This window comes from Cnephaeus nilssonii, assembly GCF_951640355.1.
Source record: "Cnephaeus nilssonii genome assembly, chromosome: 9".
NCBI lineage: Eukaryota > Metazoa > Chordata > Mammalia > Chiroptera > Vespertilionidae > Cnephaeus > Cnephaeus nilssonii.
This window is the reverse complement of record NC_137080.1, coordinates 90,092,948-90,119,423: the sequence shown is the minus strand read 5'-3', so window position 1 is coordinate 90,119,423 and position 26,476 is coordinate 90,092,948. Positions and strand designations below refer to the sequence as shown.

Sequence of the window (26,476 nt, the reverse complement as noted above, 5' to 3'; positions counted from 1 at the left end):
GGAGCGACTGTTCCCTGTCCCCGCCTCCCTCAGGGTGATTGGCCCAGATCCTGCCGACGCCAGAGCTAGGGGTTCCCTACGAATGTGGGTAGCAGCCAGGCTGGCATTCCTTTGAGGTGCATGGCAGGGGGATTGTGTGCCCTGAGCCTCTTCTGTTCTGTGGTGGGTCCTGGGGGTTAGGTTTGGGCTGGGAAGAGAGGAGCCCAACTCGTATATGCACGTGGTGTCCTCATGGCAGGAAGAGGGTGTTCTCGGAGGGCCGCAGCAGATCCAGAAAGTCCGGCTTGGCCGTCTGCATGCCCTGTAGAACCCCCTTCTTCAGGGCCCTCTGGTTGAGTCCTGCTCCCTCTGCCGGGGTCCCACAGATGCTGCCCTGGTGCAGGTTAACAGGCCTGGGTGGGGTTGTTAAGTCTCTTAGTCCTCCTCTGAAGCCCTTTTGGGCTGGAGACGAAGGCTGCGTCCTCACAGGCTGTTCTCTGCCTGCACGTTGGAGAGGGAAGGAAGAACAGAGTGAAGGAGAGCACACCCCTGCGTTGGCTTGCCCTGTTCCCCCTGGGTTACTGGGCCCTTCCTGGGCTCTTCCTCTTCCTCCTCAGAGCCCTGGACGATGGGATTCAGCAAAAGCTCTAAGAGGAAGTTCTTCTACAACAAGAAAACCAAGAGCTCTACCTATGAGCTCCCTGCAGATGCCATTGCCCCATTTCAGTAAGTAGCCTGCCCCTCAGCAGCCCCCCCGCACTCCTGCCGGATGCTAGCCAGTCCTTTGAGGCATAGCCCAGGTTCTGGGATCACCTGCTGCCCATGCAGGGGCTCCCCTGAGCAAGGGCCAGACTCCTCCCTACAGGGGTGTGGAGGGTGGCCCCTTCAGGGAGTGGCTGGGCCTGGGCAGTGAGCTCAGAGAGAGGAGAGCAATGCCAGGAACTGCTGGATGGTTGGGGGTCCTGGGTTCCGGGAAGGATCCTACTTAGGTCATCTGCCCCATGGAGCAGCCACTGCTTCCCTGACTTGCTGACACTGTCCTGATGGTGCGAACACGCTGAGTGCCCACAGCCCCTGCCTCTAGTAACTCAGGGTCCCAAATGTCCTTGTCACGACCCAGTGTCCATTTGCCAGATTGTTGATTAAAGGTTTCAACAGCCATTCCGATGGATGCGAACAGCAGCAGCAGCAGCTCTTTATTGGGAAAAGGTGCTTTCCTAGGAAGCAAGGAGGAGTGGGAGCCTTCTGGGGTTTTGGCTGCCAGAGGGAAGACCCTCAGGTGGCATCATTGATAGTGATGCCAGGACCTGCTGTGATGGTTGGGGTCCTGGGTGAGGACCGCCCCACTTGAGAACACTCATCCCCTAACCAGTTGCCAGGGGTGGGTGGTAATCTCTTGGTCCTGATCTCTGGGTACAGCCCTCTGACTTCCTTCCTCCCCAGCATCTGCTACTATGGCCGGCTCTTCTGGGAATGGGGAGATGGCATCCGTGTACATGACTCCCAGAAGCCCCAGGACCCGGACAAGCTATCCAAGGAGGATGTCCTCTCCTTCATCCAGACGCACAGCGCCTGAGGGCCCGGGGACGCCCACTGCTACTGACCACCCTGCTGTTCAGAGTTAGGGTGCTCTACCTGGGCCCCTCGAACGCGACAGGGGAGCACAGCCTGGCCATGAGGGGTGGATGGTCTCCTCTCCATCTCCCCTGAAGAGCTCAGTCAGGGGCCGTCAGAGGACACTCACATGTTCCTTCTGGGACATCTTTTAGACTTCCCTCCCCGGAGACCCGCCTCCCCTGCCAGGACTCAGCCTGAAAGACGCTCCTACGTGGTGTGCGGTCAGGCCCAGGGCACGTGGGGCTGCGGAGGACGTGTCAGAGCAGCAGGGCTTTGGCTCTGCTGTTCTCTCCTGTGTCCTGTAGACTCACTTTTCTGAGTTCTGTGACTGCCCTGAAGGTGGCCATGCCCTAGCTTTGCCCAACTCTTTACTGGGCCAACCCTTAGTGGGTGAGCCCACTGTTGGGAGCTGGCCAGGAGTACCTGCTGTACAAATCAAGGTTTTGTTTATTTGAACTTGCTCTGTTTTGATGCCAAGTTGGAGAAGATTTTCTTGTCTTGTCCCCTCACCCTGTCTTGGTCTTCCCTGGAGTTCTCAGCCTAGACCTCTGACAGTCCCGCAGGCCGGGAAGGGAGGTGTGGCCCACGTCCCTGACACCACACCAGGATGCAGGCAGCACTGTCTTTGGGAGTGCATGTGACTGCCTCCTGGGGTGATAGCCTTCCTGGGCCCCATCCCCTTTTGACCCAAATCTTGGGCAGCTCTAGAAGGGAAGGAAGCACCCCCAAAGCCCTGCCTTTGTCTGTGCCCCAGCAGCAGTCCCCCCTGCAACAGAGGGTACCTCATTTGCCACAGCCACCTTGCTACCCTCCCCCCTTCTTCCCTATAGGGGGTACAGTCACTTTTGCCATTCTATAGTGTTGGCTGAGGGGGAAGAGGGGAAGCTGGGCAGTAGCTTTGGGTGGGGACGGCACTGGGGGTTGTTTTTAATGGGAAATAACCTGCCAGAGATGTTCATACAGGCTCCCCAGGGCCCCATCCCAGTGCTACACTGGTTTCCATGGAGATAGGGCACTGAGGCTCCCTGTCAGGTTGGAATTGGCCCCACCTTGCGGTGGGGGGGTGTCTCCAGCCAACATCCAGCCCTCGTGCTTCCCCCCTCCCCCGGGTTGGCAGCAGCACTGCTAAAATGTTGTATTTCCACCCAGTTCTGGGTATATGTGTGTCTTGCAAAATCTTGGATCATTAAAGATAAACATATTTTTAATGCCTGTGTGGCTCTGTGCTGGGGCTGCTGCTGGTTGTCCTCGGTGTTTGGTCTGGGACTGGCTTGGATAAAACAGCTTGGGCTGAAGGTGAAGGGGAGGAAGCTGTGCTGGAAGAAGAGGAGAGAAGAGAGGGTTTGTTTAGTCAGAGCCTTGTCCAAGCTCAGGGCTCCCAGAGCTGCTGCTTGCTGCCAGAGGGGCCCAAGGAAGTCGGGAAATTATGCAGCTCCTGTTAGAAGCCAGGATGGGAGGATGAATGAACCTACAACCCAGCAGGGTAGGGAGGCACTTTCCCCCTTACATAAATCACACAGCTCACTCTGGTGGTACTGTGACAATCCAGGATCAGTCTGTGACTAAAATAACAGAGGTGTCAGACCAATTAGTACCACCAGACCAGAGGAAGGAGGGAGGGAGAGATGGTTTTGCCGACTCCCCGCCAGCATCCCTCCTTCCTGTGCCTGCACTGGGGGCTGTGCTTGGGGTGGGAGACATGCAGGTGCTGAGGGCACCTCCCACTCCGGTCCAGGCTAGTTCCTTCCCCAGTCGCATCACTGCTGGTTTCCTCTAGAGCCTGCCTGCACTTACCTGGCTCCTTCACCCTGGCCTCACGGTCCTTCCCTGAGCTCCCAGGGCAACTCCTTTCCATGTTTCACTTACCTAATTGGGGTGCTCTCGGCTCCTAAGCCCTTCACCCTTTGGCTGCCCTGTAGTGTCTACCTTGCTCCAGCCTCCCAACACAGCATCCTGGGCCCTGTGCTGGCAGTAGGGTTGGGGGATGTGCTCAGAGGCAGCGAGTGATGTCTGTGTTTGCGGCTCCTGCCTCCCCATCCTGTCAGCCCCACCTCTACCGCTTTTCCCAGCAGACCCCGCCTGATTTACTGCCCACTGTCACCATAAGTCAGTCTGGTCATTACCATGGCTCTTGTTGCCCACTCACTCCGCCAGACCTCGCCAGCCTGGCCTGCCTCTTGAAGACGGATTAACTCCTTGCCTCCGTAGGACTGCCGAGCGACCACTTTAAGTCCCCAGTTGCCCTTCGCTGCATAGGCTACCTTTTCCTGCCATAGTTGCAGGCAGGGCACGGCAACGTGTTTGGTGGGGGTGGTGGGGGGTGGGCACGTGGCACGATGCCCAAGCCCTGGAAATGGCTCTCAGTGTAGTTCAGGCTTGTGGAGGCTTCCTGCTGTCTTTATTCCCTGCTTAAGTTGGGGGCTCACCTTCACAGCCTCCCTTCTGAGTTCTAAGCCAAGAGCTTTGCCTTGAACATCTCTTCTTCCTTGGTTCCTGCGAGCCGCCCCCGCCCCCAGCTGCAGTCAGACGTGACATTTACTCAGCACACAGCAGCCTGGGTGTTCTTTATTGCCTCTCCCTTGGGCTAAGGGAGGAGCCGGCACAGTCCTGGAGACCAGGAGCGGAGGCAGGAGGGGCTGAGCCAACAGGAAGCCCTGCTCAGTGTGTGGTGGGGTAGAAACGCCCCTGTACCTTGGTCCTCTTGAGGCCTGAAGGGCCTGCTTGGCTGTGACCGGGCTGTTGACTGGAGAAATCGCAGGCTCACATAGGCCAGTAGGCGTAGATGAGGCTCAGGAGGATGAAGATGGCCACGGAGAGCAGCATGTTCTTCCGGTTCTCCTGCCGAAGCAGCTTGAGCTCCTTCTCTGGGAGGAAATGGTGTTGGACAGGTAGTTTAGGCCCATCTGCTATTCTCAGCTGCCTCTGCCTCCCACAAGTGGGTACACACACTGCTGAGGGCCAAGGTGTTCCCTGCCAGCCACTTCCTTATCCATGAAAAGGACTCTGTCCTTGATCCTCTCCACCTTTGGCTACAGATCCCACCCAGCCTCCAGAAGTCCCAACACAATGCTACCCAACCATTTCTCTTCAGATGCAGTTGAAGTGGAGGATGGAATGTGTGAGGGGTCACCAAAAGGCCACATGTAAAAGCCAAGCGATATGGTGGCATGGCGTCACCAGGTGAATCCTCCCTTGTCACTGGGTGGGCTTCGGGCCCTCTGCTGGACACCCAGCCAACGAATGAGGGACACTAGGAGGAGGCAGTTCGTGCCGTGAGGTCATCGGGCTCACCTCTGGCAGAAGCCAGTCCTACTCTGCAGCCACAACGTCTCAGTGGGGATGCTGCAATTTTGTGTGAAAATTACTAGAGTGGGGGGCACTGAAGTCCCGCCTCTGCCTGTGTGAGGGAGTGGGGAGATCCTGCAGATCAGCTCTGGGCAGGCCAGACTGAGCCCAGGCTCAGGGGTGTGTGCACATGCACTGCACACACTTGTTTCTTTAAAATCGGTCCCTTTGGAAGGTTCCCTGCCATGTGGACTGCTCTGGGCTGGTTCTAGGCCAGGTTTGGCCCCTCAGGGAGAATAGAACAGACAAGTTGGATGAGCCTCTGCAGATCAGCTTTCTCCCAGCAGGCAGGGGCAGGGTGGCCGAAGGGGTGGTGGTGGGCCCAGCAGCTGCCCTCTAGCTCTGCCCTGCCAGGGTTCTACCTGACTGTGCCCCCAGCGCCCAGAAGGTGGCAGCATTGCTCCACTCCAGCAGCCCTTCAGGGCTCCCAAGTTCATCCTCCTTCATGGTCCCCAAGGCCCCGACTCCCATCACAGGGTTTTCCTGGTGTGGGGATGGGGGGGCAGGGAGGTTGGGGAGGGGGACAGGGAGAACAGCCCTCCCAAGTCTGGGTGGATGTGAGAATCTTCTGGGCCTGGCTACCGTCATACCCCTTCGTCCCAGGAAGAACAGACCCACAGACCCACAGGCCTCTCTATCTCCCTTGGAACAAAGGAACAGACCTGCTCTTCTTCCAGGCTGCTGGGCTTACAGTGGGTTCCTATAGCCTCCTGGGGGCTGACCCCTCCTGAAGGTCCCCCTGGATCCCTGTCACCTGTGGGCTCCCTGGGCTGTCTGTCCCTCTTGACCCTGGGACTAGAGGGCGGGGCTGGTAACGAAAGGGAACTTTCTTACCATAGTTGGAGGCTTTGCTCATCAGGCTGCTTTTCTCCTTCTCCAGAGACTTCCTGTGAGGGGGAAGGAGTTTTGTGGCTCAAGCCCTTTTCCTTCCCACCCGAGGGGCAGCTGGCATTCCAGGGCAAGTTGGACAAGGGCCAAGGTCTCTGTGGCAGGTGGAGGCCAGGGCCCAGGTTAGATATGAGGGGCTGAAGAAGGGCGGGAGGTGGGGCAGGAGCATTACCTGGCCTCTGGGCTCAGCTCCGCCCCATAGAGCCTGGAGTTCACAGCCTCCAGGTCCCTCCGGCATTGCAACAGCTTCTCCTCCAGCCCATCGATCTGAAACACAGCACACCAGCCGCTGGAGAGGGCAGCAGAGCCTTGCACTTCCAAACAGGCAGGGTTCTGGGGTGGGGAGGAGGAAGCCCTGTCATCCCTAACATTTCTATTATGCTGCCCTTGGCCTCCATGTGGTACAGCCTGGGCCCCACTGGAAATGGCGGGGGGTGTTGCTCAGGGCCTCACAGCTGCCCTGAGCATGGCAGACGCCAGCCACACAAGGGTATCCTGGAATGAAACGAGATGCTTTGGGAAGGCTCGGCCTCTCCAAAGCACCCCACACACGTGAGGGATGGGTGGTAGGAACCTAGGGGCAGAACACAGAGGTATTTTCCCACTGATCTTAAACTAGTCCAAGTTGTAAGAATATATATTTTACCATGAGAACCAATAGAAAATATTGGGTGTAAAAAAATGCAGCTTAAAAACACTCCTATTTCTTTCTGATTGGGTTCTTGAGGCAAAGTATTGCCCATCATCAAGGTAGCTGTAACCTGAGGGGCAAAATTGCTTCTGAAAGGTTGGTTGCCAAAGTTATCAGTTTCCCTATTTGTTTTGGTTATAATTTCAGAGATGTATACTTGATAAAATAAACGTTGGGTCCTGGTATCATGCATTTGGCCTTGAAAGTTCATCTGTGTCCATCTGTCCCCAGATGTCTGTCTAAATGGCCACCTCTCTGGGCCTGGGACTGGCTTGCTCTTCTTGAACCCCTGCCCTGCTGGCAGGAGCCTAGATGGGAAGGCTCAGAGGGCCCGGTAATGCTCAATTTTCCATCTGACTTAACTCATTCTCACCACGTCCCTGGGAAGGATAGCAACTATGACCTCTATTTCACAAATGGGAGAAAGGGCCCCCAAACAGAATTCTCTGAGGCGTCAGAGCGAAACACTCCTCCTTCCTTAGCGGTCTTAGTCAATTCCCTGCTCCAGTCCCTTTTAGAGCGGCCCCTGAAGGGGCGGGAACCAATGATCACAAGTTCGAATCCAAGTCCCAGGCAGGTGGTCTGGGCCAGTGTCCGAGTTGCACTTGAAGTCCGTAGGCCTTCTGCCCTCTCCCTGGCCAGCACCCATCCTGGGTCAGCATGTCCCTCATCCCAGTGCCGGGCACAGATGATGCGCCATCTATCCCCTTCCCCGCAGCCCAGCCTGCTGCCAACTCTGCTTCCGGAGACAGGGCCCTGTGGGAGGGAGCAACTGCATAGTGTTGAGCTAATTGCCTGGTTAATTGTGTCATTTCTCTGCTAATGGGCACCAAAGGGACGGTTGTCCTGGGAAACAGCCCCAACCAGGAGACAGGGCCTGTGCCTGGGGAGGCCAAAGGCCATCCTAGAACAGGCACTGGAGGGAGATGAGCTCTGGGGAGCCAGGCTCCAGGAACAGCCATGGCTGATGCGATGGTCAGTGGACCCAGAGCTGGAGCTGAGGAAAGCAGGCACTTCTTCAGGCAGCCATGAGGCCCAGTCTCGACAGCAGCACCCCCAACATACAGAGCCCAGCCCCTCAGGGCCCTGAGATTTGCTGTTTCCATTCCATTGTGTAGAAACTCCAATCAGAATACCAAATTCCATGCTGGGTCCCAAACAAAGCTTAATTCTTGAAGCTCTACCTCCTCCGTGAGGCCTCTGCTGGAGGGGTACTGCCTCCTGCCCCCAGCAAATTAGTCAGTCAGTCCTCTCATGAGGCTGAGCATGTGCGATGTCATTCCAACTTCGTGTGTCCAAACCTCCTCTTCCCAAATGCTGGGAGCCCTGAGGGCAGAAGGTGTAAACTTGCAGTTTGGGGTTCAAGTCTAGCCCAGATGGACCCATTGCACTCATGTATGTGGCTGCCTGGCCCCTGGGGCTGACTTTGTAGCTCCTGCCCTAGAAGCATGTTGGCCATTTGTCTCCTTTGTGACCACAGGCCTGGCCCACTGCAGTCTTTGTAGCCATGGGGTAGGGTTGGGCATGGCTGGGCCCAGGAGCTGGGACGGGTTTAGGCCTCATGTAGCAATGGTTTTTGAAAGCCTCCACTTGTGCCATAGAAGCCGGAAGAAGTTAGGAGAAGCAGCTATCGTGCACATAGATCCGGCCTTTGTGGATCACCTAGTGCAGTGTTAGTCCTTGGTTAGATTTCTCTGGGCCAGACCATGGTTTGCATGTCATTCTGGGAGGGAAAAGTTTGGAGATTTCCATCCCTAAACGCTTCTAGAAGGCTACCAGGTGTCCAAACAAGTGCTAACTGGCCCGGAGCAAGGCCAGGAACTCATGCTAAGCAAAATCTTTAAATTGAGGTTGGCAAACTACAAGTGGCCAAGCCAATCTGCCGCTGCGCTCCGGGCAGGGCCTGTGGAGCTGGCCGCCAGAGGCCTTTATCTGAACAAGCCCCATTTCTCTGCAGTTCCACTGAATATCCCCACTTTCATTTACTACTTTTTAATGAGGCTTAAACAGACGAACACAAATCAAGGTTTTAGGGACTCAAGTTCTAACCTCCCTCTATGAATATTTATGTCCTGCTGACAGCTCGTTCTGACTCCCTTCTAAATAGCAAGTTCCCCTTCTTTGTAACCCAGCTGCTGGATGTGGGCTGAGTGAGGGGAGGCCGAGGCTGCCGGGCAGCTGGCTGGCTCCTAGAAGGCCGCTAACCCATCGCAGGAGGTGACTCTGCTGGCAACCCCCTGCAGCACTTGCTGAAGCAGAAGCTGGCTCTCGGGCAGCTGGAATAGTGGGTGCAGAGATTCCAGGTGACCTCGGGCTGCAGAGAAGGCAGGGAGGGAGGCTCAGGATGCATCTGGGGTCAGGAGCAGAGCTGACAAGATGGGCCCAGAAATGGGGGAGAAGACTCAGAAAGTGGGCCTTAAAGAAGACCCTAGATTTTCAGTCAATTCTCAACAACATGCACCTGGATTATGCTCTTTGCAGAGTCCCCTGCAAATCTGCAGTCCTTAGCTTTCACTCTGCCGGCAGGCTGAAGGCAACAGAGAAGATAGCAAGGCTCAGGAGAGAAGACACGGGGGTTACGACCAGAATAAGGAGACAAATGGCAAGAAGATTCTAGAAACATAAGAGTCAAAGCTGGGCAAGCAGTTGGAAGCCCAAGTGCCTAGAAACCAGAAATTGTGGCTCCTGAAAAGTGTGGTCACACGGAGTGGGGCCTGTACCCAGGTGCCTCAGCTTGTCGCTCACTTGCCATATTCCTTAATCCTATCTTTGTAGAACAAAGCTGTTTCATATTTCCAAGGATGTGAGGCAATACATGTAAGGTGCTTGAACAGTACTCAACGCACATAGTAGTTCAGGAAGTGTTTGCTGCCATTATCATCAGAGAAGTTTTCACTGGATCTTTGGGGAATAAAAAGAAAAGTTAATTTGTGGCCAGAGTAAGAGAAGGAGCTAGATGTGTGGGGGGCTGATGGACAAACCTGCCCTGGCCACTGGCTGGTAGCAGGGGAAGAGGAACCTCTGACTGGATATGGCCATCCTCTGAGTCGGGGGAGTTCAGCTGGGGTGGAGACTGCAGGGTAGACCATCAGGACAGCAAGGCCTCCACAGCCAGCCCATTCGGCTGGCTCAGGACTTGAATACTCGGAACCTCGTGACTGGCCTGGGGAGAGCTGGGCTGGGGCCCTGGAGCCAGCACCAGGTTGTAGAGGCTGTGCCTGGTGGAACCCAAGGATGACAGGGGCTAAGGGCAGAACAGACTCATGTGGTCTGGGCACTCTGGGGAGACAAGGAATGAATGGCAGGTGAGCCTTGGTTCACCCACACCACGGCTCTATGGGGTCAGGTATCCAGCTGGGAGCAGGAATGCGAAGCCCCAGGACTAACGCAGAAAGAGGCCCCATAAGAGATCCAACCAACACTAGTGGGGAGAGTTACACTCTGGAGGCCATGGAGGCTCCCAGGACTCTTGCCCAACATGCTGGATAGCGGATAATTAGCAGGAGGAGTGTGGCGGGCCCAAGACTGGCTCCAGTGCTGGGATTTTCCTGGAGCTGTAGGTGGGTAGCAATGCTGGCTATGACTGTCACAGGCAAAGTGGTTTCAGCCAAGGTGGGGACTGAGACAGGGAACTCATTCAGACAGTGCGGGGGCGGAGAGTAGATGCCACTGATGTACAATAACATTAAGAAGTGTCCATACGTTACATTTATATTCAGAAGACCAAGTGCCCGTTTTTATACAGGAAAATGAACACTTTAAGTCACTAAGATGACAGCAGGTGCAGCATGGCTGCAAAGGAACCCAAGGAAGTAAAAAAGGCAGTGGTGTGAGCTCCCTACAAGTTAGCAAACTGTGCCTGGTAGGTGTTGTGGAAACTCATATGCAAGCAGTTAAAAGACCAAGCAGTCCGTGGTGAGTATGCAGGGTGTCCTGGTGGGTAAGTCTGTAATTTGACCCGAGACCAGTAGTGGCTAAAACCTGCCCCGGGGACTGCTGGCCTGGGCCTAGACAGGGAAGATGCAGATCCATGAGGGGAGAAGGAGAAAGGAGGGAAAACAAGGTCTATAAGGCAAGAAGTGGGAAGGAGCATTCCTCAAGGAGGGAGCTGATGATCTAGAGGAGGCCCGGAGCCAGGAGCCAGGAAGTCTGTACTCTAATGGGAAAGGCCCATGGGTAATTCTGCCGCAGAACCACTGCCTTCCTATCCAAACAGACTGGGGACTGGGTGCCTGGTGGGTGGCTGAGAGTGAGCAGAGGAGCAGGCTCAGCGAGAAGTATGAGGCCAAGGATCCTCCACAGATGCAGGGATGTTTCCTGCAGAAGAATGTCAAGATCTGAAGTCGGTCCAGCAGTCAAGGTCACCATGGGCCGTGACCCCAGCCAAGTGTGGCCATTGCTCCAGATGCCAAGGAAAAAAAGGGCTGTTCATTTTCAGTCGTCAGGGGCAGGGACTCTCCCGGGGGCCTTCGAGCCCCCTCCTTCAGATGCAGCTCCGAGTGCTGTGTACTCCCTGGCGCTCCGATGACAGCTCAGTAACCCCGAGCAGCTAAGCAAAATCCCCCCTGCCATCTGACTTGGGGAATAACACCTTATTCTCAGAGCTTTAGGGAAGTCTCCCTGGGGTCCTATATGCCATAAAACCACTGTGTTAAGAGAAACTGTAAAATTCGTCTCAGATCCCCGTGAGGCATCTTTTTCAGGAGTATGGAGCCTCCTGGAATTAAAGTCCTCAATGAGATCTCTTTGGGGGCAAGAAACATGCGTGCCAGCTCACACACAAACTGCCCAGCACACTGGTCGGGTCAGGCCCCATGGGGCCAGCTCCAGGCCTGGCTGCCGCCAGGGCCTCGCATGCAGCTTTTATTCTGCCGACAAGAACGAGCCATAGGCTGTGCTCCATTATGGAAGCTTCCCCTCTTGCAGGTGGCTAACTGGTGCCCCCCTGGTCATCTTGACAGTCTGGGAGGGGTTCCCTGCCCACTCCCTAAGTTGCCACTGTTTAGGGCCAGACTTTATTCTGGGAAAGGGAAGAGGCACCCTCAGGGCTTGGCACTGGCCACTGCTTTCTAGTTCAGGAAGTCATTTCCGGGCTTGCTGGCCTTGCTCTCAGGAGCTTCCAACCGGTGAGTGAGAAAAGTGGCTGGGAATGAGTTAACCCCAGGAGCCAGGCAGTGGTAACAGGGCACATCCTGCACCTGCCTGGCCAGGACCTTGCTGGGCACCAAGACCTACTAAAGAGCATGCTGCTGGGGTATCTGAGCCCAACTCTAACCACCAAGTTTTGTGTGTCTAGATGGCACAGAGGAGTCAAAGCTGCCTCATGGAGGGAGGCCAATGACCCACACACACTAAACCACAACAACCCAGGAGCAGCCACCACTGCAGCATGCGCCAGGCGCCAGGCACTTTGTGCTCCTCCCGATCCCCTCGTGGGATGCTCACAATAACCCCGAATGCGCAGTGTTATTAGTATCCACATTTGCAGCTGAGGAAACTCAGGCCATGGAGATGAAGTCATCAGCCAGTCCATGGGAGAGCCGGGCAGTCCGAGTCTGGGCTGCTAGCCACCAGCCTACAAGAAAGCCCTAAGCCACCAGCCCTGAGCCACTCGTAGCTCCTGGTGCAACCTCCACTCCTTACACCCTGGGCTAGATGGTGGGCAGCTTCGTATATGCTACCCAAGGTCAACATCAACTCTACAAGGAAGGGACTGCCCCATTTTAGAGAGAAGCAAACACCCGGCAGAGATTTTAAGCAACCAGCCCAAGGTTATGTGATTGGGAAGTGGTAGAAGTGGGGTCTGGAATCTGAGTTTTTCTGCTCCAGGGTGCACGCTCCTTCTTTAAAACCCCTCATGAAAACATTCGTGACAAAGAAGGGCTCTGTGGAAATCATTCCACGTCCTGGTCCAAGTCCGTCTAAGCTTGCGATCTGGCCTCAACAGATTCTCTACTCTGAATAAACGTGTCCAGGGCTTTGCTGGTCTCTGTCCACATAACAGATATGCTCTGTGAGGGAAGAACCTGACAAATCCATTTGCTTGGAGACAGGAGACAGGAGCGGAGCATCTGTTCTCATGAAGGCAATTACCCTCCAACTCCTGGCTGCAACACCCCAGGCAACCTCCCCAAAACTGTGTAAACTGCCAAAGCACCTTCCCAAATCCACAAAAACAGACCCAGTTTGCCCACTTCCACCCCTCCCACCCCCTTTCCAGTGTGCAGATGATGTTTTACTGAGTTGTACACTTGAAAACTATATGGTTTTCTTAACCAATGCCACCCAAATTCAATTTAAAAACAAAAAACACACACCCTAGCCCGTTTGGCTCAGTGGATAGAGCATCAGCCTGAGGACTGAAGGGTCCCAGGTTCGATTCCAGTCAAGGGCATGTACCTTGGTTGCAGGCACATCCCCAATAGGGGGTGTGCAGGAGGCAGCTGATCAATGTTTCTCTCTCATTGATGTTTCTGACTCTCTATCCCCCCCTTCCTCTCTGTAAAAAAATCAATAAAATATATTTGAAACAAACAAACAAACAAACAAACAAACAAACCAGACCCAGTTTGGAGAAGGAAAAGGTGGGCTAGTGGGCCTGATGTGCCCTTCCTTCCCCAAGAGGCATCAAAGTCTTTCCTTTCACGTGTTAGTTCACAGCTGAGAGTGGGGTCAGCTGTCCCAGCTCCAGCTCCAGCCCCCGCAGCCTGGGAGCTGGGTTTCTGGAGATCCACCCATGTTCAGCCCGGGAGGCCGGGTGTTTATTATAACGGGCAAAGAAGCCGCACCACCTGCCCAGATGGTCTCTGGCAAGAGCACTGGGGCTTTCCATCTGGGGCCTTCAGGCCACACAGCCAAGTCACATGGGGGTCACAGGCCTCAATGTTTCCGGTGAGTGGCTTCAACCCCCAAAGGACTGATTACTCTGGCACTACTCCAGGGGTGTTTTTCTATGGGGGAGGCTCCTAGGGCTCTGTGGGGGCAGAAAAACCTCCACCCGTGGCTCCTCAAAGATCAGGCCCAGTGAGAAGCTCCTCTCCGGGGCCGAGCGATGAAGACAGGCAACCTTTCCCATTTTCAATCAATGAACAGTTTTCAGGAGAAGCAGAGCGCACAGGGGCTTGTTTCTCTGGAGAGTCGCCCTGGCCCTGGGTCAGGAACGCGAGGGGCCCTGCTGAAGCCCACCAGCTCCGAGGTACCCCGAGACCTTCGTGAGCCGAGCAGCTGCGAGGAGAGACGCGCCGGCAGCCTTCATCTGTCCCTGGCCAGAACGTTGTTTGGAGTTTGTTTTCTCTTCTTTCCCCAAATATATTTTTTGATAAATTAGCAAAAGCTTCTTCATCGCTGAAAGGCTGAAAGCATTTTTCAAGAACTGGCATCTACCCTGTGCCTTATGAATTCATTAATTAAGATGCTGGCAAACAGCCACTGCACACATGCTGACATCCAGCCGTGTTAGGTAATGAGGTTTTAGTCTCCTGACCCCCGTCAAGTGGAGCGGAGCCAGACACAGGCTGCCGAGAGAAATCACCTGCCCGCTGCTGACCTGTCGCTTGCGCCTGGCAGCAGGTGAGGCTCATTTAATGGTCAGCGGCCCCTGAACAGTCTCCACATGTTGCAAGTCTTTCTCTCAGCCCCTGGCTGGGCAGTACCCAACTGCCTGCTCCACTGTGGCCTCCTAACCCCTGACTAGCAAACCACTCAAACGGACTCAGGTATCAGAGACAAGGGTTCAAGTGCCTCCTCCAGCCACTCAAGCCAATTCGGTAGATATTTATTGCTTGTAGCCCTTGTCTCAGAAAATTGGTAGGCTCCGTCAGCCCTGTGCACAGCCAGCTCCAGAACTGAGACTGACTTCATCCACACTTAGTGCTCCTGCCCCTCCCTCCCCGCAGGGAGCTTACTGCAGGACTGACTTTACACAAATAATTGTGAGTGTCAAGACTCCTTCCCTCTGGCGCTTGTCCTGTCTAGGCCATTTTCTCCTCTCAACCACCACCTCAACTTAATTGTCACTGATCTGGGGCCTCTTTTTCTGATAAGGATTCCAGTAATTTTAAACGACTACCATTAACTTTTATTCCCTACAGCAGATACTATTAGTTGGCCAACACAGCATCGATTACCAACCCCCTTCTTTGTCTGACTCCATTACAGAAGTTAGAAAAGATCAACAGATGCTTTACCAGCCTCATGGCAGCTAGGCGTGGTCCTGACCCAGTTCTGGCCAATAAGATGTTCCAGAAGTCTGCTAAGAGACTCTGGGGAGGGCTTATGCTTTGCTTATAAAAGGCACAAAGAGTGTTGTAGTTCCTTTCTTCTTCTTCATTATTTGAAGTTGGATATGATGACTGGAATTTGAGCAGCTATCTTGTGACTACGAAGAAACAGCTAAGAGAAAGCAGAAATACCAGCCCCGACAGAGCTGCGCTTTAGAACCAATGCCACCAATCTCCAAATTTTCTGTATGGGGGGGAAGCATACTCCTATTTGTTTAGGCCAAGGGCCATTGGATATACATAACATTATTTGCGGGCCATTCAAAATTATCAACTTAAAAATTAGCCTGCTATCTTTGGTCAATCATTTAATTAACTCACCCTAATGCCTTGGCAGGACCAGATCAAATGATTTCATGGGCCTTTACAGCCCTCGGGCCAGACATTCCCCTATCCTGGTTTGGTCACTTGAGGTCAGTTTTCTGTAACCTGTAGCCAAAAGCTTTACAAACTGATATGTTTTTGTGCTAGGGAACAGATCCAACCAAGTATTTCCTGTAAGATGTTAACTAAGACACTGCACATCTGTTAAGACAACTGGCTGCTGAAACATCTAAAGACATTAAGTTGAAAGATCCAGTTTTGAAAGAAAAGTACAAGGACCAAGTAACAGCTCATTACTACCAGAGATTTAAAAACAAACAGGTTTTACACCAGCCAAAATCCTATCACTTTATACTGAAACTAGAGGCCCGATGCACGAAATTCGTGCACAGGGGTGTGTGTCCCTCAGCCCAGCCTGCACCCTCTCCAATATGGGACCCTTCGAGGGATATCCGACTGCCCATTTAGTAGGATCAGACCTAAACAGGCAGTTGAACATCCCTCTCACAATCCAGGACTGCTGACTCCCAACTGTTCGCCTGCCTGCCAGCCTGATCACCCCCTAACCACTCCCCTGCCAGCCTGATTGATGCCTAAATGCTCCCCTGCCAGCCTGTTTGCCCCTAACTTCCCTCCCCTGCAGGCCTGGGTCCCTCCCAACTGCCCTTCCCTGCAGGCCCGGTCACCCTCAACTTCCCTCCTCTGCCAGCCTGGTCACCCCTAACTGACCTCCCCTGCAGGCTTGATCGCCCCCAACTTCCCTCCCTTGCAGGCCTGGACCCTCCCAACTGCCCTCCCCTGCTGGCCATCTTGTGTTGGCCATCTTGTGTCCACATGGGGGCAGCCATCTTTGACCACATGGGGGCAGCCATCTTGTGTGTTGGAGTGATGGTCAATTTGCATATTACTCTTTTATTAGATAGGATGCAACCCTTCCCTCAGCAAGAATCCACCTATCAGTTTTGACTGAAATACAACTCCCCCCTCCTCCCACACAGCATTAAAATCAGTACCAGAGAATGGTGATTTCTCATCGGAACTGTAATTCTTTCTTGCTATTCAGAATGAACTCTCAGAAGTTAAAACTCACAGCCAGTTTTTTCCAAGTCTGAAATCTCACAAGGTGGCAAATGAGTTGGATAAAAAGGTCTAATGAGTAGCCATGAGTGGGGGAGGTGAGGAGGTGCCTGGGTTGTCCTGGGAGGTGACTGCCCAGTACAGTTGGCCCGAGCCAGCCCTCGGGGTGAGTGCTGCCTGCTCAGTAATTGCTTCATTACAAGTGGAGACTGTTTGCAGGTGCTGAGATCACTCACTTGTGGGGGTTTTATTGCGCTCGTCAGATTAACAAACATTTCTGATTAAATCACCACTTCATTGGCTCTAAGCACACAACTTTTAATGAGGACAATATCTACTGCTACTGAGCATCAGTGCACATTCAATACTCAGACCCGCTGGGGGCAATGGACAAACAAGGTGAGGAGACAGTCAGATGCCAAGCTTTTTCTAAGGTGCACGGTTACAGATCTCAAATGTTAGAATATCCAAGCAAAAAGTAACCTTAGAGATCAAGATGGAAAATGTAAATATCTATATTGGTATTGACAGGTAAAAAAAAAAATTGGCAAATTTGACTGGTATAAGGTGGTATTAGAACCCCCTTCCCCACCCCCACCCCCAAATTCAAAGCATTTTTAAAACCATGTCAGCCAAACAAAAGACATCTGTCATCTGTATTTGACCATAGTGAGTCTGTAACCCCTGGTGAAGTTACCGATGAGAAAACTAAAGTCCAAACAAGGGGGTTGACTTAGCCTTGATAAAAAACATGCACAAGAACCACAAAGGCTGCTAATACAGAACACTGCTTATGGATAATAACACTGCCAGGCATCTGTTAGGCACTTTAAATAGATTTTCTCATTTAATCCTCAAAACCACACTGTAGGTAAGTTGCAATCTGTGTAGACTGTGGGATGTCCACCAAAACAGTGGTCGCCAATCGGTGGTCTGTGAGGTCCGAAAGGTTGGCGACCGCTGCAATAAAACACACTAGCTCCTTCCTCCAATGCAATCAAGCTGTAGTTGGGCATGTGGCCTCCTAGCTGATGAATGTATTTCCCAGCCTGCCCCTGCAGTTAGGTGAGGCCTCGCTTCTTAGCTTGCATCTTGGCCAATGGAAAGTGGGCACTTTAGGCCCAGGACTCTTTAAGACAGCGGGTGTGCTCCATTCTCTCTTTCCCAGCCAGTGGGTGTGGCCTGGTTTCATTCATGAGGTTACAAGGACCTAGGGGAAGACAGAGCCACAAGATGGAAGGAATACAGCAGAACCACTACTGTCCTAGTATTCTAGACCAGAGGTTGGCAAACTATAGCCTGTGGACCTGTTTTATAAATAAAGTTTTATTGGAACCTAGCCACACCCATTAATTTACATACTGTCTATGGCTGCTTTTGTGCTAAGACAGCCTATCTGAGTACAGTTGATGGATGTTATTTGTGGTAGTTATGTTCTATAAAGCTGCCACCAAAAATAAATGAGCAAATACTGAACCAGGTTAGGTTCCTGTGAGCCTCCGGTCACAACATTATTATCAACTGATCAATAAAAAACCTTGTTTTGTGTGTATTTCTGTTTAAAAAGGCCTACTGTCATATATATTCTTGATTCATTAACATTGAACTCACAGCCAACAACACTATAACTCAGACCTGAACAAAATAACACATACACGTTATCTGTAAGGCACATGAAGCCTTCTTGCACTTTGGAAAACTAGACAGCTCTACACACGAGGGCGTTTTAAACAGCAAAATCACCAGCAAGAAGCACAAAATTATAAAAAATGTGGCACTAAATAGACCACAAAAAGGACACTTGTTTACTATATAAGAACTGAAATAAGGCCTGGCTGGTGTGGTTCAGTGGTTGAGCATCGACCTATGAACCAGGAGGTCATGGTTTGATTCCGTCAGGGCACATGCCTGGGCTTCGGGCTTGATGGGATCTCTCTCATCATTGATGTTTCTATCTCTATCTCCCTTCCTCTCTGAAATCAATAAAAAAATATTTTTAAAAAAAGAAAAAGAAGAAGAACTAAAATAAGAAGGCAGAACACTACCTTGTTCAAACTTAGTAGGATCTGTAGGCCTCCAGTGACTACAATTTCTTTTTGTTAATCCTCACCTGAGGATACTTTTTCCACTGTTTTTTAGAGAGAGTGGAAGGGAGGGAGAGAAACATCGATGTGAGAGACACATTGATTGGTTGGTTGCCTTCAGCACCTGCCCTGACTGGGGCTGGGGATTGAACCTGCAACCCAGGTATATGCCCTTGACCAGGAATTGAACCCGTGACCCTTTGGATGCTGTAACCACTGAACACCACCAGCCAGTGTTCAACTTTTTTACTGCTTTGAGTTTGTGACTTACTGCAAAAGCACTCCAAGTATTGATTTTGGGGTTACAAATATATTTTAAGTAGGCAAATTCACAAATACAGACTCCATGAATAATGAGGATCAACTGTAGTTGCAACAGAGACCATATGGCCCACAAATCCTAAAATATTTACTATCCGAACCTTAGAAACAATGTCTGCCCATCTCTGCTCTACCATGTTAGAAAAAAAATTTTTTTTCTTGCTCTTGAAACCACTGACTTTTGGGGTTTCTGTTATAGCAGCTTACCATGTCCTAATACAGACTATAAAGTCTATGCTCTTCCCACTACACAGTGCCTTCTCATTTGACCATCTATTATTCTCTTTCAGAAGGAGATTGCTATTTCCACCAACCTTTTTTTTCCTACCAAGTAGGCTGATATTTCTCAAGGGGTGGTACTAAAACCTCCTGCTTCAGCATGGTGTGTGTAGCTTGTTAAAAGCATATGACTTGGCCCTGGCCGGGGTAGCTCATTGTCCCGATATTCCAAGGTTGTGGGTTCCCCCAGTCAGGACACATACAACAATTAACCAATGATTGTATAAATAAGTGGAACAACAAATCAATGTTTCTCTCTCTCTCAAATCAATCAATAGAAAAACCCAAATTATTTGTTAAAAATACCACTCCCCAACCCCCCAAAACACACACACACACACACACACACACACACACAAGTCCTACTGAATTACTCCAGGCAGGGGAGAATTCAACCCTCCATTGTAAAAAGCTCTACAAATGATTCTTAATGCAGCCTTAAATTTGAGAAGCGCTGAACTGATAGTAAGCTCAAGAAGACTATTACCCTATCTCTGTCTTTTTTAATTCTAACCGGAGAACATGTTTTCTTAATTGATTTTGAGAGAGAGAGAGAGAGAGAGCGCGCGCGCGCGCACACAAGCGGGGGCGGGGGGGGGGGGGGGGGGGGAATCCACTGTGAGACAGGAACATCGATTGGTTGCCTCCCAAGATGCCTGACCAAGAATGGAACCTCTGGGAGATGACCTAAGGCAGTGGTCGGCGAACTTCGGCTCGCGAGCTACATACTGCTCTTTGGCCCCTTGAGTGCGGCTCTTCCACAAAATACCATGTGCCGGCGCGCACGTATAGTGTGATTAAAACTTTGTGGCCCATGCGCAGAAGTCGGTTTTCGGTCTGAAAAGAAATTTCAATCGTTGTACTGTTGATATTTGGCTCTGTTGACTAATGAGTTTGCCGACCACTGACCTAAGGGAACTGTAACCTCTGTGAGGTGACCTAAGGGGACTATAGCCTCTGGGGGGGTGACCTAAGGGAGCTGTAGCCTCTTGGAGGTGACCTAAGGGGACTGTAACCTCTGGGAGGTGACCTAAGGGGACTGTAGCCTCTGGGAGGTGACCTAAGGGAGCTGTAACCTCTGGGAGGTGACCTAAGGGAGCTGTAACCTCTGGGAGGTGACTTAAGGGAGCTGTAACCTCTGGGAGGTGACCTAAGGGACTGTAGCCTCTGGGAGGTGACCTAAGGGAGCTGCAGCCTCTGGGAGGTGACCTAAGGGAGCTGTAACCTGTGGGAGGTGACCTAAGGGGACTGTAACCTCTGGGAGGTGACCTAAGGGGACTGTAACCTGTGGGAGGTGACCTAAGGGAGCTGTAACCTGTGGGAGGTGACCTAAGGGAACTGTAACCTCTGGGAGGTGACCTAAGGGGACTGTAACCTGTGGGAGGTGACCTAAGGGAGCTGTAACCTGTGGGAGGTGACCTAAGGGGACTGTAACCTGTGGGGGGTGACCTAAGGGAGCTGTAACCTGTGGGAGGTGACCTAAGGGAACTGTAACCTCTGGGAGGTGACCTAAGGGGACTGTAACCTGTGGGAGGTGACCTAAGGGAGCTGTAACCTGTGGGAGGTGACCTAAGGGGACTGTAACCTGTGGGGGGTGACCTAAGGGAGCTGTAACCTGTGGGAGGTGACCTAAGGGGACTGTAACCTCTGGGAGGTGACCTAAGGGGACTGTAACCTGTGGGAGGTGACCTAAGGGAGCTGTAACCTGTGGGAGGTGACCTAAGGGAGCTGTAACCTGTGGGAGGTGACCTAAGGGGACTGTAACCTGTGGGGGGTGACCTAAGGGAGCTGTAACCTGTGGGAGGTGACCTAAGGGAGCTGTAACCTGTGGGAGGTGACCTAAGGGGACTGTAACCTGTGGGAGGTGACCTAAGGGAGCTGTAACCTGTGGGAGGTGACCTAAGGGAACTGTAACCTCTGGGAGGTGACCTAAGGGGACTGTAACCTGTGGGAGGTGACCTAAGGGAGCTGTAACCTGTGGGAGGTGACCTAAGGGAGCTGTAACCTGTGGGAGGTGACCTAAGGGGACTGTAACCTGTGGGAGGTGACCTAAGGGGACTGTAACCTCCGGGAGGTGACCTAAGGGGACTGTAACCTGTGGGAGGTGACCTAAGGGAGCTGTAACCTGTGGGAGGTGACCTAAGGGAGCTGTAACCTCTGGGAGGTGACCTAAGGGAGCTGTAGCCTCTGGGCGGTGACCTAAGGGAACTGTAACCTCCGGGAGGTGACCTAGGGGACTGTAACCTCCGGGAGGTGACCTAAGGGAGCTGTAACCTCCGGGAGGTGACCTAAGGGGACTGTAACCTCTGGGAGGTGACCTAAGGGAGCTGTAACCTCCGGGAGGTGACCTAGGGGACTGTAACCTCCGGGAGGTGACCTAGGGGACTGTAACCTCTGGGAGGTGACCTAAGGGGAGCTGTAACCTCCGGGAGGTGACCTAAGGGGACTATAGCCTCTGGGAGGTGACCTAAGGGGACTGTAACCTCTGGGAGGTGACCTAAGGGGAGCTGTAACCTCCGGGAGGTGACCTAAGGGGACTGTAACCTCCGGGAGGTGACCTAAGGGAGCTGTAACCTCCGGGAGGTGACCTAGGGGACTGTAAAACATCAGAAACAAGATGCACTAGAAGACAAATCACCTTGATTCTCAGCTCCTCCAACTCTTCAACCTAGGCTCTACTTGAAACCTCAGTTTCCTCATCTGTAAAAATCTCACAGGCTTGTCAAGAGGACGAACCGAGAATGCAAACGAAGTAGCATATAGCTGTTGCTATATCCATATGCATCAATTTCCTTTCCCTCCCGTATGAAGCAAATTATTTTTAGTTTTTAAATCCTCATCTGAGGATTTTAAAAATTGATTTGAGAGAGAGCCGGGGAGAGAGCGAGCGAGCGAGCCTCCCATTACACGCCCTGACAGAACCCACAACCCTTTGTTGTAGGGAGGAAACTCCAGGCAACTGACGGGCCCCGCCAGGGCGCAGCAAATTCTTTTTAAGCAATTTGGGAGCATCACCACTCCACCCTTCTCCACCAATCCCCGCAGGCTCCCCAAGTAATTTCCCAGTTCAAGCTCCAGCCCCGAGGAAACCTGTCCCATCTCGGTAAAGTGAAGCCACTACTAATACACGACATAGTGTGGGCTCCCTAACCTTCAGGGGTCCCTCACCCACAGGTCTCTACCCCTGCGTCCCCCCGCACCCCGCTTCCAACTACCCACCCCTTCAGGGCCTCATTTCCTTGTCCCGCCCTCTTTCGGGCCCCTGTTCGCTCCATGTCTCTTCCCCGTGGAGTTCCCCTCCCCCGGCTCCCATCTCCGCTGCCCCCTCGGGCCCCCCAACATTCGGTTCCTTCACCCAGCCCCTCAACTCCAGGTACCCCAGGCGCCCTCGCAAGACCCTCGCATCTCTCCCAAACTCGCGTCGCCCTTACCCTGAACGCCTCCTTAGGCCCCTCCTCCACCCGCAGCCAGGCGCACCCCCTTCCCCGCCGCGGGGAGAGGACCACCAACGATGTGGCCCACCCCCACTTCTCCCCTCACCTCCAGAGCGACGCCCAGGTTCTCCCGCTTCTTTTTAGTCATGTTACTTGCTGGGATCCCCAGTCACTATTGGACGCGCCCATTGGTAGCACTACGCATGCGCAAACACTCGTGCTTCCCCCTCATTGGCCACCAAGGCGGCGGGAGGTGGGGCTACTGACGGTCGCCATCTTGTTGAGGGGCGCGGCCAGCGTGGCGCCGCCATGTTTATGAGGGGCAACCTCTAGTTTGGCCTTAGCCTGGGGCCGGGGAGAGGATAGATGGCCTTGGGGCAATTACGGCAGAGCTGCCCCTTGCCTTGCTAATTCAAAGGCCCTTTAGGGCACCGAGAGACCTTCTCCACCTCTTCTTCATGCCCTCCATCCCTTTAGTGACCGCCTGCACACTTGGAGGCCAACCTGCACCCCCCCTCCCCCGTTTAAATCCTGTCCAACCTTCAAAGCCCATCCTGAAGCACTGCTGCTCCAGGAAGCCCTGTCTTGTGTTCCGTGGCCTTTTGGGATCTGAGAACGACCTTCTGTTGTTATTCCTCCTTTTTGTCTTGTGTTATTTTACCCACAAACATCACGGAAAACCTGAGCAGCATCCTTTATCCTACCTCTCTCAACACCAAGTTTCTGTGCATGCCCTCCAGGCTTCCTGTCAGACAGCATGTTTTATACTGTTGTCACCCTCTCGCACAGACACTGTGGACCAGGCACTTTGAAATGTTTTGACTGACCCATGGTACAAAATGCTCTTCTGTCCCATGGCCCAGCTACCCATGTAACTGCAGCCAACGTTTCCCGATAAACAAACACCTTTGCCACCTGCGATGCCCTCTCATATGTTCTATTCTAGCCTATTTTATGTATGTTTTTTAAAAGTTGGTGGCAGGAGACCTATTAAGTTTATTTCGTGACCCATTAATGGATATTGAGCTGCAATTTGTAAAACACTGTCAGACATGTTCCTATGCCCTCGAAATCACTATCTGTGATGGTGGCAAATGCCACCAAGTGAATACAGCCAATCTTGTGTTGGACATCACCTCCAAATAATGCGAAGGAAACATCTTTGCACATAGCTCTGTCTTTCTGAAAATTTTAAGATAAATGTGTAGAAGTGGAATTATTGGGTCAAAGAATATATGAGTCCGGAATCGAAGCTCCTTATTTTCTGAGCAGTTATCTTTCTGGGGTGGGGGTGCCTGTGGTTTCGGTGTGTGAATGTGTCCAGATCTGTGTTCTCATCTTGATAGAGTTGTTGAATGATGGAGCTGGAGGGGACCTGAGATCTCATCTCGGCTGGCCGCCTGCCTGAGGCCCACAGAGGAAAATCGTAGCAAATTCTCTCTGAACAGTCAGCAGGCTGCTGAGCAGTTGTTTAGTGCAGTTCTTAGCTTAACACCCAGCACAGGAGAAACTTCCTCAAGATCGTTGTCTATCAACTGTCAATCAACGGCATTTATTGTCAGAACACTCTTCATAGCATTGGTTCCAATCCCAGAAAAACCAGACTCTGTGCTTCCCAATTATCACAGGCACGGGCCCAGGGGAGGCGAGAAGAGGAGGGAAAACACTGTGTTCTTTTAGAAGTGGTTCCTTCCGCATGTGTTTGGCACCACAAAAAAGCCACGCGGTGTGGTGAGCTTCCTGTCAGTGCTTTGTCTTTCTCCCCCATTCCCCGTGAAATAATGGGTGAGCTGTCATCCTTCTCCCGCAAGAGGCTCGGATTTTCCAAATCAAACTTGTTCCCTGGTTCCCATTAATGGGACCAATACTTGAAATGGGACTGGAATGAGAGCCCAAGTGGGTTGAGTGAAAGGGGAAGGGGGGCCTTTGGAATGAGACTGACCTGGATTTCTATCCCAGCTCTACCACTCAGCCGTGGTGGGTTGGGGGCCAGGTACTTAAGTTGGCTGAGCCTCAGTTTCCAGGTCCGTAGAACAAGCTGGTGGGCCAGGCTTGTAGGCTGTTGTGAGAATCACTAAATGGCCAGTGCTGTGGCTTGTGAGTGACCAGGACAGATTCAGCAGGACGGATGGGCCTGCTGCCAGTTTTCATTATAGGGTTTCGCTTAGCAATTGTCGCCATTCTTATTTTGATTATTGTTTTGATATTGGTTTCGATCAGCTTTGACATGACTGTACAGTATCTGTTGTTAGGAGTTAGGGACAAACTCTTGGGTTGTTTCCTGCTATCGAGGGCACTTAGTTCACTGCAAAAGGCAGCCCCCAACATGCACGAGTGTCTCTCCCTAGAGAGGAGGTGCCCTTTCCACCTCTACTGGTCCTTCCTGCTGAGACCATCAATCGTGGGTTTCCTGTGCTCAGACATTGCGGACGGTGCTGACCCCTGCGGTGCTGGGGGAAGCTGAAAGAGCCCCGGGAACCTGCAGAGGCCCTTTCGTCCCAGTACATGCAGTGACCGGCTTTGACTTCCCCGGGGACTGTTTGCTGAGCCTGCTGCAGCTCGGCCTGGCTTTGTGCTGGAAATTCTGCCCACACACAGATGGATTACTGTGGACCAGCTGTCTGTTTGTCTGTCCATCTTTGTTCTTTAGTGAGCTGTGGTTCTGAGCTTTCTACTTAGGAGTTTTAGGGTGACGTGTTTATGGGAAATAGCGCAAGCACTACATTGGCAGACAGAACTGGGTTTATTCCTGGGTGGGCCAGGTCCTCACTGTATGACCTTGGGCAGGTCAAGTCTCCTCTTTGGCTCCCCGTTTCCTTGTCTGTGAAATGGATGCATGGAGGCAGAACTAGCCGGCTTAGACACCCTCAAATTCTGTTTTTGATGACTTTGTTATTTCTAAAGTGCCCAGACATAAAGCACCCTTGTTGGCTATAAGGTAAACATATAAAATAAGAACAATCCTTACTCTCTAGATGTCTTTAATCTAGTTAGAGAGACAGACTGACAACATGAAATAGTGAATACCAGACATCATATAATGAAACGCCAGCTGTCTGTACTTACTGTGGATGAATTAGGAGCTCAGGAAAAAGAGAGTGCTGTGGGTTTTGTTGAGGCCTGAAGGATAATGGAGATTGGATCAGGTGCAGACGGGGGAGAGAGCACCCCAGGTGGGAACCGAAAGGGTTTCCCATGCCTGCAGGAGTCTCCCTTTTCAACTAAAGCGCTGTGCAGGCTAGCCACGGCCCTGGCTTACCCGCCAGGAAGACCCTTGGGTCAGTTATTCCATCCCTTGTCCCATCCTGGGCCTGCCTGACCTGTGGGGTCCAGACCTGGACCCCCACTGCCACCCTGAGGGCACCTTCTCAGAGCAGGAGTGGAGGAGAGTGGGATCATTCACTGTCAGAAACATTTCGGGCAGGAAGTGAAGAATTTCATAGGTGGCTAAAATATAGTGGAGGCTGATTTATGTCTGAATTTTGTTCCAGGGCAGCAGATTATAGTCCAAGTTCTGCGGCAAAGGCAGTGTCTTTATGGCCTGCTTGGATCAGTTTTATGTCTTGGTGATTTTTATGTTTCGGCATAGCCAAGATGCTCAAACTTTGGGTCCCATACTTCACCGGGGAACTCCTGTACCACTCCTGAACTCCAACTCATTTTACCATAAAAAGAAAAGAAAGCAGAAGAGATGACATGGATGTTTTTGCTTGATATTTAATTGGTATCCAGTGTTTAGCTAAATTAAATCAAATCATAAATAGATGATGAAACCACATGAGACCCTGAAGTACATGTCAGATGACATCGTGAAAACAAAAGGACAGGATTCTAAATATTGTTGAATAGGAATATTCATAATATCTTGATATCCATACTGTCTTCTTTGATGAGAAGAGATTTTTATTAAACATTAGTTTCATTAAACATTTATTAAACTAGACAAGCTGTGCTGGTAGGTTTTTACTTTATGGCTACAGTGCCTTTTGTAACTGATCATGCCTCCCACTTTTTTGTTCATGAGGAAGCTCAGATCTGAACTTCTGGAATTTTGGGCGTGGGTTTCCATGTGCTAGCATTTTCCCTGGCTTTATTTTGTTTTTCTACTCTTGTTTTCCCTTTGCTCTATTGCTTTATTTTTATCCCACTGTATTGTGT

At 52.0% G+C, this 26,476-nt stretch overlaps 2 protein-coding genes across 6 annotated transcripts in view; one reads left to right on the top strand and one right to left on the bottom strand.

Moving 5' to 3' along the window:
* Window positions 1-1,571, top strand: part of CMTR1 (cap methyltransferase 1) — a gene marked incomplete at its 5' end in the record, with an annotated part of 57,792 nt that extends 56,221 nt beyond the window's left edge. For all 3 annotated transcript variants that reach the window (XM_079779895.1, XM_079779894.1, XM_079779893.1), the window contains 2 exons: window positions 597-705; window positions 1,423-1,571. In XM_079779895.1, coding sequence (XP_079636021.1) covers window positions 597-705; window positions 1,423-1,555 — 242 coding nt within the window. In that variant the 3' untranslated portion in view covers window positions 1,556-1,571. The remainder of the gene's footprint in view (window positions 1-596; window positions 706-1,422) is intronic.
* Window positions 1-22,485, bottom strand: CCDC167 (coiled-coil domain containing 167). Of its 3 annotated transcripts, none has more exons than XR_013813927.1 (5): window positions 22,425-22,485; window positions 6,002-6,096; window positions 5,776-5,828; window positions 4,288-4,460; window positions 1-480 (listed from the first exon to the last, which is right to left on the bottom strand). XR_013813927.1 is itself a non-coding variant. In XM_079779896.1 (4 exons), exons 1-4 carry the CDS (start codon window positions 22,464-22,466, stop codon window positions 4,357-4,359), a joined length of 294 nt encoding a protein of 97 aa, XP_079636022.1. In that variant the 5' UTR covers window positions 22,467-22,485; the 3' UTR covers window positions 2,920-4,356. The 3 variants fall into 3 exon arrangements, 1 of the variants encoding a protein (XP_079636022.1); XR_013813928.1 differs by lacking the exon at window positions 1-480 and adding an exon at window positions 2,797-2,912; XM_079779896.1 differs by lacking the exon at window positions 1-480 and having other exon boundaries at window positions 2,920-4,460.
* Between the last annotated feature and the right edge of the window lie 3,991 nt (window positions 22,486-26,476).

Bases quoted from the DNA above. Each gene is read 5' to 3' on its own strand.
- CCDC167 (XM_079779896.1), bottom strand. From the start codon at position 22,466: ATGACTAAAAAGAAGCGGGAGAACCTGGGCGTCGCTCTGGAG. The intron at 6,097-22,424 runs GTGAGGGGAGAA...GCTGTGTTTCAG, and splicing joins ACCTGGGCGTCGCTCTGGAG to ATCGATGGGCTGGAGGAGAA. The intron at 4,461-5,775 runs GTAAGAAAGTTC...ATTTCCTCCCAG, and splicing joins GAGCAAAGCCTCCAACTATG to AGAAGGAGCTCAAGCTGCTT.